This window comes from Cherax quadricarinatus, chromosome 59 (assembly GCF_038502225.1).
Source record: "Cherax quadricarinatus isolate ZL_2023a chromosome 59, ASM3850222v1, whole genome shotgun sequence".
Lineage (NCBI taxonomy): Eukaryota > Metazoa > Arthropoda > Malacostraca > Decapoda > Parastacidae > Cherax > Cherax quadricarinatus.
In genome coordinates, this window is record NC_091350.1 from 5,330,744 (window position 1) to 5,346,173 (window position 15,430).

Below are 15,430 nucleotides of genomic sequence, written 5' to 3' on the forward strand. Positions count from 1 at the left end.
CTGGTTCCTGTAAGAGTCATTTAACTTAAGTTCGATAGTTTCCACTTCCCTGGTCAGCGCCTCCTTTCGTGTATCAGATATTCTAGCACTCCTGAGGAGCTCAGTGACTCTTCGTCGTCTTCTGTAGAATATAACTTTGGTATAACTGTGTCTACCATTAGGAATAATATTAGGAGAGAAGTAAATAATGAAAATGATTGTTATAGGAATGCAGTTAGAAGCCTGAGTAGATCTATAACCCACTATGATAACATGAACGTAGATAAGTATGTTTATGGAGCAACGTGCAATGTGAACAGACTGACTGATGTTGTAGTGGCCAGGCTTAGGCTTGGTTACAAGTACTTCTGGCAGTTTGGGAGACATACAGATGATGATCAAACTAAATGTAAATTATGTGATTAGGCATATGGTCACTGTCTTGAACACTATGTACTTAATTGTCCACTTATTGAGGAATACAGAGACAGACTGTATAATAACCTATGTGACATGTCAAGATATCTTATTAATGAAAATAAGATACCAGATATACTAAGCAAATTTCCTAAATTTGCTTGTAACAGATAAGTGAACTATAGATATGTAGATATAAATCCATATGTATTCCTGTTAACCCTTTGGGGCCTAGTTCCTAGGCCTTTTGTGTATCCATATGCTCTCGCGCTACCGTCCACAGGATGGACATGGGGTGCACAATAAACTAGCCACTTCGGTGGCAAAATCTAAAATCTCCCTGCGGTGTGCCTAAAGACATTTCTTTAGACTCACTTCTAAAGCCTTGGTAAAGGACAGAGGATACTCTATTTGACTGGTATCCTATTATCCAGCAGAGTAAGTTACCACCAATATTCATTTTGGCTAGTTCATGTAGTATAACGGTTCTGTTCACAATATCAAATGCAGATTTTGGATCAAGAAAAGTGGTAAAACTAGTAGAGGTGTGTGTGCAGTGAGAAAGGTGGAAATACAGTTCTGCACACTTTTACCTTTCATGAACCCATAGAGGTAGGGGGAAAGTTGATCTCTGATTCTGTAGTACAGTCTGTTAAGTATCATTCTTTCAAAAGTTTTACAAAGACAACTAGTTAAGGAGATCGGTCTAAATGTATCAGGCTGTTGGGGCTTAGGGATAGGCACAATGAGACTATTGGTCCAGGAAGTAGGAAGAACGCCCTCAATGTAACTGAGATTATACAGTGCCAACAAAGGGTTATCAGGCACTTGCCTTAAAGTTCTGAGAATATCATAGGTTATACCATCCTCTCCAGGAGCAGTTGATCGACCTTTAGTTAATGCATTATCTAATTCATACTCGGTGAAGAGGCAATCACTCTCATCAATATTTTGGCTCATAAAACTAATCAGTTTCAACATTTCTTCAGAAGTACTCTCTAAATTTTTTCTAATATGAGATGGAAGGTTTTCATGCCTGGATGTTTTGGACCAGTCATTTATGAGGTCATTTGCTTTTTCAAGAGGAAAGGGATGAACAACATTGCCAGTCTTTTTCCTGGTTATTTTATTTATACCTTTCCAAGGCAAACTTAAAAGGGTAGACCTATTTAATCCACTAACAAATTATTCCCATTCCTGTTGCCTAAGTTTTTGCTTGCTATTCCTTGCATTTGTTAGTGCAGCTTGGAAGGTTCTGAGCAGGTCTGGGGTTCTACATTCACAGTATGCTTTACCAATCCTCCTAGATTATTATTATAATCAAAAAGAAGCGCTAAACCACAAGGGCTATACAGCAATCCCCCTAGAGAGAGAGAGAGAGAGAGGGTTCACTAGACACAAGTTTCAGTCACCCACAAAACTCCACAATAACAACATCAGTCTCTGGACACAGGAGGTTACGACACATTTCTGAGATTTTTTTTTTTTTTTATTTTGTGATGGATCGTTGTATATATTGTGATGATTTTGTCCTTCTTGGGGGTTTAGTGATGCCTGTCGAGGTCTCATGGTAGCAGAGAATAATAATTATAAGTGATCACCTCAAAGAATAATAGCAATAACTATACTAATAATATGATGTATTTTTATTATTATTTTAATTAACGCTTAGATTATCATTATATTATTTAAATCATGACACTGACTTGTCCACTTCATTGGATCAAACCTGAGTGCCTATTTATTATCTAGGCATTGTATGACCCCTACAGGTTTAACACTTTCCACAAATATAATATTTATAGTAATGTAATGATAATAATAATTGTAATAATAACAGACTTTATGATAAAACTATTGACTTGTAAATCTGACCACGATGAAATTTAGACCTTAAGCAAAATGTAAAATTAAAAAATCTATAAATTAATGAGAATATACTGCAATAAAATTATAGTGTTCACTCAATGTATTTTATGTATAATAAATTAGTAATTTATACAGTATTTTATCATAATATCAGTTACAGGTACAACACCGATTTACCGATAATGTATCATCTGGCCTCTTTTTAGTCTGGACAAAATTACAAAACTTAAGGGAGGAACACGGCAACCGACCTGGTAGCACAAGCTATCAGGTCTAACTCACACCCACCCACATCCACTCATGTATTTATCCAACCTATTTTTAAAGCTACACAACGTTCTGGCCTCTATAACGGTACTTGGGAGTTTGTTCCACTCATCCACAACTCTATTACCAAACCAGTACTTTCCTATATCCTTCCTGAATCTGAATTTTTCCAACTTAAAACCATTGCTGCGAGTCCTGTCTAGGCTAGATATTTTCAGCACACTATTTACATCCCCTTTATTTATTCCTGTCTTCCATTTATACACCTCAATCATATCCCCCCTAATTCTACGTCTTTCTAGAGAGTGCAGATTCAGGGCCCTTAGTCTATCCTCATAGGGAAGGTTTCTGATACATGGGATCAACTTTGTCATCCTCCTTTGTACATTTTCCAGAGAATTTATATCCATTCTGTAATAAGGTGACCAAAACTGTGCAGCATAATCTAAATGAGGCCTAACCAAGGATGTATAGAGTTGAAGAACAACCTGAGGACTCCTATTATTTATGCTTCTTGATATGAAGCCAAGGATTCTATTAGCTTTATTGCGAACACTTATGCACTGTTGTCTTGGTTTCAGATTACTGCTAACCAGAACTCCTAAATCTTTTTCGCAATCCGTAATATTAAGATCTACATTATTTAGTTTATATGTGGCATGATTATTGTCCTGTCCAACATTTAGAACTTTGCATTTGTCTATATTAAACTGCATCTGCCACTTCTCCGACCACTGCATCAGTCTATTCAAATCTTCCTGGAGTGCTCGAATGTCCTCGTTAGAATGAATTCGACGGCCTATTTTGGTGTCATCGGCAAACTTGCCGATGTCGCTCTTTATGCCCTCATCTATGTCGTTTATGTAGATTGTGAACAGCAGGGGGCCCAACACTGACCCCTGTGGAACACCGCTCGTGACACTTCCCCACTCTGATTTCTCCCCATTTATGCAAACTCTCTGCTGCCTATTTGTCAACCATGCCTCTATCCAGGAAAAAATTTCTCCTCCTATTCCATGTGCTTTAATTTTCCTCAATAGTCTCTGATGTGGGACCCTGTCAAAAGCCTTACTGAAGTCCATATACACAATATCATATTCATTACCATGATCTACCTCCTCAAATACCTTAGTGAAAAAAGTTAATAAATTCGTAAGGCAGGAACGCCCCTTTGTAAAACCATGCTGAGATTCGTTGATTAATTTATGCTTTTCAAGGTGGCTACGAACTGCCTCGGCAATTATTGATTCCATAAATTTTCCCACTATGGAGGTTAGGCTTATTGGTCTATAGTTCGAAGCTAAGGACCTGTCACCTGTTTTGAAAATAGGTATCACATTTGCCATTTTCCACTTATCTGGCACCATGCCAGTTTGTAGTGATATGTTGAAAAGATTAGCCAAAGGTGTGCTAAGCTCCTCTTTACATTCCTTTAGAACCCTTGCATACAGTTCATCAGGGCCTGGGGATTTGTTAGGTTTTAATTTATCTATTTGCCTAAGGACCATGTCACTTGTGACCCAAATAGTACACAGTTTATTATCGTTTTTGCCAGAATGTCTTACTGGGCAGCCACAAATATTATTGTTTGTAGTGCATATGAACTTATATTGTCAACACCGCAGTTGTGATGGTGATCCCTATATTCTATGCAATTTGTAGCATATTTTGCCAACAGTTAACCCCAGTTATGGCTAGGGTTAATAACTATAACAATAATAATAATGATAATAATAATAATAATAATAATAACAATAATAATAACAACAGTCCCCAGCCAGGTGGAAACATTGGGCATGTCTCCGTACACCTACTGTCACTGTTCACCTAGCAGTAGGTACCTGGGTGTTAGTGGACTGGTGTGGGTCGTATCCTGGAGAAGAGGATTGAAGAACCACAATGGAAATATAACAGACAGTCCTTGATGTTGCTCTAAGTTTCTTGGGTTATCCTGGGTGACTAGTCCTCCAGGGTTAAAAATCCAAACAAAATCTTATCTCTTATCTTACCAGGTGTATTAACAAAGAGCTAGAACAATATTCCTTTGTGATAGAAGAAGATCTAATGAATTTATATTTAATACATGAAAATTTCCATAGGGAAAGATAAGAGCACGTGAAACAACTTTGCTCAGATGAAATATTTAAAAAGATGACCAAGAAGACTGTTGTAGCAGTGGGCATGCATTCATCTGAAAATCCTGTGACTTCAACTTCAAGCACCCTAGATATCCTCCTTGTAGCATCATATATCCAATATGAAACAGACAGAAATCCTGTCTGTATGACTCTTGTGGGTTTATCACTTAGTTTTGATTGTAATAATAATTGACAGAAATCCTGATAACCCTTAACTCCCAGACCTTGGTGATTAGCTCTGTTGTTCATATAAAATTATTACATTTATGATTTTGAGAGTGCTAATAGTACAATATTCTTTGTAAGTGCAGTAATAAATAAATTTGCTTCACTTATTCTAATATTTAATTTATGTTTCCAGCAGACATGGTGGGTCAGCGATGTATTGTTGAATTATTATTATATGACCTCTGTTGGCCCGGCAAGATCAATATACCAGCAAAGCCCCGAAGTCTCAGAGGAGACACAACGTTTCCTTGCAAAGTCAACTGCAGTCAACAAATTCATGTTGATAAACAAATGACACCACAGCACCCTGTATTTATTGAGAAGAAATACAACCTGAAGATACCACTATCCCCAAATCTGAAAGGGGTTTATTATCACTCCCCAAAACACAAGAGTCCTATGAGGTACTACAGGTGAACAAACTCGGATCACTTGTCCTAACAGAACTAAAATCCATAATATGGGTAACAAAATGCATACTAATGTGCTATCCACTAGACATGCCTCTCGATGCAATCAATCCACAGTAAGAAAAACATCCTGAAAGCTGAGCCAGAAAATCTGTGTTGTATGTGTACTGTATTTTATATGTAATGCATGTGTAAAATTCAAAGACTAGTAATGTAATGAAGATACAGAAGAGTGAAATCTTGGTACTTTTTATTCAATGTATTTCATGTATAGTATACTATTAAATTGTTTTTTATATTTTATCCTAATTTCATATATTTTCAGAATAGGAGTGATGTGAAGCCATCATTGGCTGTCCACTTGAAGATTTCAGTAAACAACTGCATATCCAGTTACTGATTGGTGTTACAACATTATTAATGTCCCAAAAATGTTTATGAAACGAAATATTTTGGTTGTGTTTCAACCAGAGGGATTTCTCAGCAGGACGTGTGTTCACTATACGTTTGTTCCAAAACACACACCCTGCCAGGACTGGGCACTAAATCAGATGCAAGAGTTTATTGATAGTACTAGCAAGCTGTTTGTGCTTACTGGGGCAGGTATTTCAACCGAGAGCGGCATTCCAGACTACCGTTCAGAAGGTGTGGGTTTATACGCTACTAGTACCAGAAGGCCGGTGCAGTATGTGGTGAGATCTCACCTATTTTATATTCTTATTCTATTAAAGCTACAAAACAGAATACATTTTATCAAATTAGAGTTAAATCTCAGAACTATATATATATATAAAGTTACTTATTGTTCACTCAGAATTCATAATACATGTACGTAATTTTAATGATAAGAATATTGTATTTATGGGTATACATATTGTTCATATGAAGTGTAATTAAACCTGCTTCTCCTCAGCTAACACACTTTATACATATTTTTTGTTGCTCTCTTTAATGTGTTTGTTTAATTCATTATTGATGAAGGAAACCAACATTGTATTTCTTGATTCTAAATTGGGCATTTTTTTTTTCAGCACTTCATGAGATCAAGCAAAGCTCGGCAGAGCTACTGGGCCAGAAATTACATAGGCTGGCCACGCTTTTCATCTTTTAAACCAAATATCTCACACCTGACCCTGGCAGAGTGGGAGAGAAGAGGAAAGGTTCACTGCATAGTAACCCAAAATGTTGATAATTTACATCAAAAGGCTGGAAGTCGCAGGGTCCACGAACTTCATGGTACAGTAAAGCACTGTGTGCATTTGCCTCTTCTTTAGCATAATATTTCTTCAAAGGAGGCTTCTTGATGCCATCGAGAGGGCTCTTGAAACAAGGAATAGGAATCTGCCCTTCCTTCTCTGGATCAAGCCTGAATGCCTCGCATTTACCCAGGCATTGTATGACTCCTACGGTTTAGTGCTCCCCTATGAATGTAATAATAACTTAGCATTGTGTATTGTTAAATCTTTGAGGGTCAGTCTTGTTGCTCTATACTATGAGCTCAACTCGCTCAGATAAGCTGTGAGCAGTAAATTTGGGCCTGGATATGAGAGAATGGGTCTATGCAGTAAGTGTGCACCATATAAAAAAAATTCTTACGGCAAGCAGTGCATAATGGGAAAAAAAACTGCTGCAGTGTTTTTGGTTTAAAATAGTGATTTTGTTGTGTATTTTCTTTTGGTTTTGATGGGTGTATTCTTGAATTCTTAGTCTCATATGATAGAATGCAAGATATATTACAGAAATAGAGATGATCTTATTAGTTTCAGGACTGAAAGTGGCTTCAAACTGAACTCAAGATAGCAGAAATGTTAGATTTTTGGATAAATCTTATTGTGGCCTGATATGGAGTCTCTGAGTTCAATCCCGGCCGGGGGTATGGTTTAAAATAGTGATTTTGTTGTGTACAATAGGTTATTCTTGTTCTTAGTCTCATCAAGATATATTACAGAAATAGAGATGATCTTATTAGTTTCAGGACTGAAAGTGGCTTCAAACTGAACTCAAGATAGCAGAAATGTTAGATTTTTGCCGATATTCCTGAGTACACAAATTATGTCACTCATCCAACATATGTCCAGCTAGCTAGTCTAATACATGTACACAAATGTGCTGACATTATGTATACAATTACAGTGGACCCCAGGTTATCATAATCCGTTCCAGAGTGACTAAACCCAAATGTGACGATTTCCGAATTCATTTTGCATAAAAAATAATGTAAATCCAATTAATCCATTCCAGACACTCAAAAGTATTAACAAAAATTATTTATAGATTAAATATAGTTTTACATACAGAAAAGAATGAGAAATCGAGTATAAAACAATAATATCACACTTACCTTTATTGAAGACTCTTGTTGGTGTATGGAAGATGGGAGGAGAGGAGAGGGTTAGAGTGATGTTCCTCCACAAATGTTTGCACCTCACTCCACTTTGCACAAATGTCCTTAAACTTTGAAGAAGGCACCTTCCCTCTCCCTTTCTCCTCCTCTGAAGAAATTTCCTCAGCTGGTGTACATAAGAACATAAGAAAGCAGGAACACTGCAGCAGGCCTGTTGGCCCATACTAGGCAGGTCCTTCACAAACCATCCCACTAACAGAATCATATTTGCCCAACCCAATTTTCAATGCTTCCCAAGCAATAAGCTTTGATAATTCTATTCACTCATGCACAAGTCCCACTCAGATCAAATCATGTGTGTTGGGAAGTACCCTGGCTGGTGTGTAGGTAAGTGCCCTAGCTGGTGTGTGTGGGGAAGTACCCTGGCTGGTATACATAAGAAAGTAGGAACACTGCAGCAGACCTGTTGGCCCATACTAGGTAGGTTCTTCACAAACCATCCCACTAACAGAATCGCATTTGCCCAACCCAATTTTCAATGCTTCCCAAGCAATAAGCTTTAATAATTCTATTCACTCATGGCCAAGTCCCACTCAAATCAAATCGTGTGTGTGGGGAAGTACCCTGTCTGGTGTGTGGGGAAGTACCCTGGCTTGTGTGTGTGGGGAAGTGCCCTGACTGGTGTGTGTGTGGGGAAGCACCCTGGCTGGTGTGTTCTTTCTTGAATTCTATCATGTTTATTGCCTTCTTTACCAAAGGGCTTGCACTAGGAGCTTTTGGCCCATGGTGACTTATTTAGCAGTTGCAAGCACTAAAATGAATGGAATATTACAAAATCTATCGTATGAATGTGTGGGATCGTGCTCACTGGCTGATAAACAATGACACACTGACTGTAAATGGTGTGTCGGGCCGCTCAAACGCGTTCAGGATGAATGACTATTACCGAGTTAAATGACAATCACCGAGCCAATATTTTGATGAAAAAAAAGTTGCCATTTCCGAATATTATGAAATCCGACGACTACGAAATCCAGGGGTCCACTGTATTACAATAATGCAGTAGTCTGCAAAACAGTAAATCTTTTATTTTTTGCATGAATAAAAATTCAAAATGGAAAGCAAGCATAATATAGGAGAATCCTGAGAATGTGACGAGTGAACAGAGAAAACGTTGTTTTAGTGCCATGTGATCCTACAGCTCACATGTGAGAGACTCGTGACATCACAGCTAGAAGGGACATACATTGTTTACTCTGGACCTTGTATTTTGAAATTAGCAGCTTTTTAATTTTGCGTGAAAGCCAAATTACCGATTTCTGATCCCTTTATTGGGCAGCTGAATTTGATAAATGGGTGGTTTCTTGTACTAAGTCGATAGAATGGAAGGAATACTAGTAAAATAGCTGTGAGTTTGGTCAACTGGAACAATGGAATTGCCAAATAGGGTTCAGAGTGAGCGAAATCGCCAATGTGTTATTATTTCCGAGACCGCTAAATTTGCGAGAGTGTAATTCATTACGTTTTCCGTCAAATTTTGTACTTTTGGTTTCATTACGTCCGGAAAAAGATTCTCTGTCATTTCATAAGACAAGGTTTCATGTCGGGTTCTGACCCCTCGAAGGGTTAAGGGTTACAAATAATAAACCTGGCTTATTGAAAATCGTAATACATTGGTATCACTGTTAAATAACACAACAAGTAAGAGTTATGATACAAGAAATCAGAACGTGTTTCTGCTCATAAGCTCTTCTGTATATATATTCCCTCTGCTCTACATCTTATTGGCTTATACTAAATCAACTCTGGGTTAAAAATCTGAATAAATCTTATCCTAAGTATGGGTATATAATGATAAGATGATGGTAAAGGGATACTGTACATGGGTAGTTATATGGAAGCCTTATTGATGACATTTCACCCACACATTGAGCTACATTAAGACACAGTCAGATGTAGCCTAATAAAGAAAACTGGGGGGAAGGGGTGAAACATCATCTATAAAGGTTCCATTTACAATTTCTGTACAGTAAACAATAATAGAAATCACTAATAGCTTACATAATATGCAAATGCTTTCAGAAATCACATTGAATTTAAAATTTTCCCAACAGGTACAGCATTCAGTGTGATATGCACAACCTGCAGCCAGACGGTAACCCGTCACAGCTTCCAAACTAGATTAAGAGAAGATAACCAACACATGTCAGCCCACTCTCTGGAAATACGACCTGATGGAGATGTTGAACTCACTGAGGTGACCCTGTTATTTGGTTTTAACTCTATACAAGTATTTCAGTAATTTTTGATGCTTTTGAAAAAAATGAGGAGGATGTTAGCTACAGTGCAAACATATTGGGCTATCAGATTGTTTAATTTTTTAATAATAAAGGAGTAGCCACTAATTCCAATACTAAAATGTGATACAGGAGGGACCTGTTTGTACAGCTCTGAAGTTCCCAACCCTGTACAGTAAGCAGGTGGAAAAGGGCTGTTTTTCATTATGAAATGTATCTAAGTCACCTGATAATGTTTTTACACTATCATATATTATGACTTAGGATAGGATGGATAGGGGAGCAGTGTGGCAGATGTTGCAGGTGTATAGAATAGGTAGTAAGTTAATAAATGCTGTAAAGAGCTCTTATGAGGATAGTGAGGCTCAGGTTAGGGTGTGTAGGAGAGTGGGAGATTACTTTCCCGTAAAAGTAGGCCTTAGAAAGGGATGCATAATGTCCCCATGGTTGTTTAACATATTTATAGAGTGGTAAAAGAAGTAAATGCTAGGGTGATGGGGAGAGAGGTAGATTAAATTTTGTGGATTCAAATACAAAATGGGAGTTGACACAGTTACTTTTTGCTGATGATACTGTGCTTTTGGGAGGTTTGAAAGAAAAGTTGCAAAGGTTAGTGGACGAGTTTTGGAGGGCGTGTAGAAGTAGAAAGTTGAAAGTGAACATAGATAAGAGTAAGGTGATGAGGGTATCAAACAGTTTAGATAAAGAAATACTGATATCACATTGGAGGGAGGGAGTATAAAAGATGTGAATGTTTTCATATACACCTACCATACAACTTACGACCGAGTTCGGTCCCAAGAAACCAGTCGTAAGTTGAAATGGTCGTAAGTCGAACTTTACTACTGAATATCAACAAAACATTTTTGTAATGACTTTATTTTATTGTTTTATTTTGGTATTTCATGTTTTACTTTACTTTTTATGCTGTAAGTACTGTATTTTATACTGTAAGGTTTAGGATAAACACTGTACAACACAAATAGTTGTTTATTTCCCAGAAATTTTGCATAAAAAACACGGTCGTAAGTCGAGTGGTCGTAAGTCGAGCAGGTCGTAAGTCAGATGGTAGGTATATTTGGGAATTGACTTGTCAGTGGATAGGTTTATGAAGGATGAGGTTAACCATAGAATTGATGAAGGAAAAAAGGTGAGTGGTGCGTTGAGGTATATGTGGAGACAAAAAAACTTTATTTATGGAGGCAAAGAAGGGAATGTATGAAAGTATAGTGGTACCAACACTCTTATATGGGTGTGAAGCTTGGGTTGTAAATGCTGCAGCAAGGAGGTGGTTGGAGGTGATGGAGATGTCCTGTCTAAGGGCAATGTGTGGTGTAAATATTACACAAAGAATTCGGATTGTGGAAATTAGGAGGAGGTGTGGAGTTACTAAAAGTATTAGTCAGAGGGCTGAAGAGGGGTTGAGGTGGTTTGGTCATTTAAAGAGAATGGATCAAAGTAGAATGGCTTGGAGAGTGGATAAATCTTTAAGGGTAGGGTAGGGGTCATCCTAGAAAAGGTTGGAGGGAGGGGGTAAAGGAGGTTTTGTGGGTCAGGGGCTTGCATTTCCAGCAAGCATGTGTGAGCGTGTTAGATAGGAGTGAATGGAAACGAATGGGTTTTGGAACCTGACAAGCTGTTGGAGTGTGAGCAGGGTAATATTTAGTGAAGGGATTCAGGGAAACGGTATTTTTATATAGCCAAATTTGAGGACTGGAAATGGGAAGTACAATGCCTGCACTTTAAAGGAGGGGTTTGGGATATTGGCAGTTTGGAGGGATATGTTGTGTATCTTTATACGTATATGCTTCTAAGCTGTTGTGTTCTGGGCACCACTGCAAAACAATGATTATGTATGAGTGAGGTGAAAATGTTGAATGATGATGAAAGTATTTTCTTTTTGGAGATTTTCTTTCTTTTTGGGTCACCCTGCCTCAGTGGGAGACGGCCGGTTTGTTGAAAAAAAAAAAATATATATATACATAAGCTGCGGCCCGTGACACACCAGCACTATGCCATTCAGAGAAAACTCCTCCTGCTTTAGTTGCTCCCTTGCAACATTGCATAGCTCCTGATGATGCACTGAGAAGTATGAAAGTACTTGAGCTAAAGATTTCCACCCCCCATTCCTTGTCTTGCATATACAGTGGTACCTTTACTTACGAGTTTAATTCATTCCATGACTGAGCTCGTAACTCAATTTGCTCACATATCAAATCAATTTTCCTCATTGAAATTAATTGAAACGCCATTAATCTGTTCCAGCGGAATTCTTGGCTCTCAGGAGGCAGGAGAAAATACTTCAGTATAACGCTAATATCAACTCTACGGCTTATTTATCTATCACAGTTGATCTATTGTGACATAATAAACAATATAAATAACATAGAAACATGATATATACTTTAGAATGAATAAAATATGTCATTATGTGACGAGTGGTGGTTGCCACTCCCGAGGTAAAAAATAATTATCACTCTGACCATATCTTCCCATTCTTGCCCTTCTGAGGTTTTATTATAAGAGATAATAGAGTGTGTGTGAGGCTAACTGAACTAGTTCACTAGTTTTGTAAGGAAAACACTGAAACAAAAGCAATTTTCTCGTGTTTTTCTATGATTTCATGCTTTAATTCAATGAACATCATCCTCTTCTTCTCAGCACTGTCCTTTACACTTACTTAGGACCCATGGTTACAAAAAAGAAATTTGGGAAAAATAACTGCACGAAAACTGGGATGCTGGGTTGATGTTGTGGCGTTCGCTGTGCTAACTAGTGCCGGGATATCTGAAGCTCGCTCATTACTCGAATTTTGGCTCGCAACTCAAAGCAAGAAATCGACTGAGCGATAGCATGCAAGTCAGAAAACTCATATCGTTGGGGCACTTCTAAGTCAAGGTACCACTGTATATATATAAATATACATGTCTAGGTAGTAGGTTGGTAGACAGCAACCGCCCAGGGAGGTACTACCATCCTGCCATGTGAGTGTAAAACGAAAGCCTGTAATTGTTTTACATGATGGTAGGATTGCTGATGTCTCTTGTCTGTCTCATAAATATGCAAGATTACAGGTACTTGCTACTTCTACTTACACTTAGGTCACACTACACATACGTGTACAAGCATATATATATACACACCCCTCTGGGTTTTCTGCTATTTTCTTTCCAGTTCTTCTTCTTGTTTATTTCCTCTTATCTCCATGGGGAAGTGGAACAGAATTCTTCCTCCGTAAGCTATGCATGTTGTAAGAGGCAGCTAAAATGCCGGGAGCAAGGGGCTGGTAACCCCTTCTCCTGTATATATTACTAAATGAAATATATAATTTTTTTTTTTTTCAACAAGTCGGCCGTCTCCCACCGAGGCAGGGTGACCCAAAAAAAGAAAGAAAATCCCCAAAAAGAAAATACTTTCATCATCATTCAACACTTTCACCACACTCACACATTATCACTGCTTTTGCAGAGGTGCTCAGAATACAACAGTTTAGAAGCATATACGTATAAAAATACACAACATATCCCTCCAAACTGCCAATATCCCAAACCCCTCCTTTAAAGTGCAGGCATTGTACTTCCCATTTCCAGGACTCAAGTTCGACTATATGAAAATAACTGGTTTCCCTGAATTTTTTTTTTTTTTTTTTTTTTTCAACAAGTCGGCCGTCTCCCACCGAGGCAGGGCGACCCAAAAAAAGAAAGAAAATCCCCAAAAAGAAAATACTTCCATCATCATTCAACACCTTCACCACACTCACACACTATCACTGCTCTTGCAGAGGTGCCCAGAACACAACAGTTCAGAAGCACATACGTACAAAGATACACAACACATCCCTCCAAACCGCCAACATCCCAAACCCCTCCCCTAAAGTGCAGGCATTGTACTTCCCATTTCCAGGACTCAAGTCCGACTATATGAAAATAACCGGTTTCCCTGAATCCCTTCACTAAATATTACCCTGCTCACACTCCAACAGATCGTCAGGTCCCAAGTATCATTCGTCTCCATTCACTCCTATCTAACACGCTCATGCACGCTTGCTGGAAGTCCAAGCCCCTCGCCCACAAAACCTCCTTTACCCCCTCTTTCCAACCCTTTCGAGGACGACCCCTACCCCTCTTTCCTTCCCCTATAGATTTATATGCTTTCCATGTCATTCTACTTTGATCCATTCTCTCTAAATGACCAAACCACCTCAACAACCCCTCTTCTGCCCTCTGACTAATGCTTTTATTAACTCCACACCTTCTCCTAATTTCCACACTCCGAATTTTCTGCATAATATTTACACCACACGTTGCCCTTAAACAGGACATCTCCACTGCCTCCAACCGTCTCCTCGCTGCTGCATTTACCACCCAAGCTTCACATCCATATAAGAGTGTTGGTACTACTATACTTTCATACATTCCCTTCTTTGCCTCCATAGATAACGTTTTTTGACTCCACATATACCTCAACACACCACTCACCTTTTTTCCCTCATCAATTCTATGATTAACCTCATCCTTCATAAATCCATCCGCCGACACGTCAACTCCCAAGTATCTGAAAACATTCACTTCTTCCATACTCCTCCCCAATTTGATATCCAATTTTTCTTTATCTAAATCATTTGATACCCTCATCACCTTACTCTTTTCTATGTTCACTTTCAACTTTCTACCTTTACACACATTCTCAAACTCATCCACTAACCTTTGCAATTTTTCTTTAGAATCTCCCATAAGCACAGTATCATCAGCAAAAAGTAACTGTGTCAATTCCCATTTTGAATTTGATTCCCCATAATTTAATCCCACCCCTCTCTCGAACACCCTAGCATTTACTTCTTTTACAACCCCATCTATAAATATTTTAAACAACCATGGTGACATTACACATCCCTGTCTAAGACCTACTTTTACCGGGAAGTATTCTCCCTCTCTTCTACACACCCTAACCTGAGCCTCACTATCCTCATAAAAGCTCTTTACAGCATTTAGTAACTTACCACCTATTCCATATACTTGCAACATCTGCCACATTGCTCCTCTATCCACTCTATCATATGCCTTTTCTAAATCCATAAATGCAATAAAAACTTCCCTACCTTTATCTAAATACTGTTCACACATATGCTTCAATGTAAACACTTGATTTACACATCCCCTACCCACTCTGAAGCCTCCCTGCTCATCCGCAATCCTACATTCTGTCTTACCTCTAATTCTTTCAATTATAACCCTACCGTATACTTTTCCTGGTATACTCAGTAAACTTATTCCTCTATAATTTTTACAATCTCTTTTGTCCCCTTTCCCTTTATATAAAGGGACTATACATGCTCTCTGCCAATCCCTAGGTACCTTCCCCTCTTTCATACATTTATTAAACAAAAGTACCAACCACTCCAACACTATATCCCCCCCTGCTTTTAACATTTCTGTCATGATCCCATCAGTTCCAGCAGCTTTACCCCCTTTCATTCTACGT

At 38.3% G+C, this 15,430-nt stretch overlaps 1 protein-coding gene across 7 annotated transcripts in view; it reads left to right on the forward strand.

Moving 5' to 3' along the window:
* Positions 1-1,761: 1,761 nt before the first annotated feature.
* Sirt4 (Sirtuin 4) overlaps positions 1,762-15,430 on the forward strand; it is a 34,814-nt gene continuing 21,145 nt past the window's right edge. For 4 of the 7 annotated variants that reach the window (XR_011393639.1, XM_070097674.1, XM_053791074.2 and 1 more), the window contains exons 1-4: positions 1,762-1,852; positions 5,634-6,000; positions 6,340-6,544; positions 9,767-9,909. Coding sequence is in view for 3 of the 7 variants with exons in the window: in XM_070097674.1 (XP_069953775.1) it covers positions 5,740-6,000; positions 6,340-6,544; positions 9,767-9,909 (609 nt within the window). In the remaining 4 variants the exon portion in view is untranslated. Of the gene's footprint in view, positions 1,853-4,540; positions 5,467-5,633; positions 6,001-6,339; positions 6,545-9,766; positions 9,910-15,430 lie in introns of those variants that run through there. The other 3 variants (XR_011393640.1, XR_011393641.1, XR_008408502.2) reach the window with 3 other exon arrangements.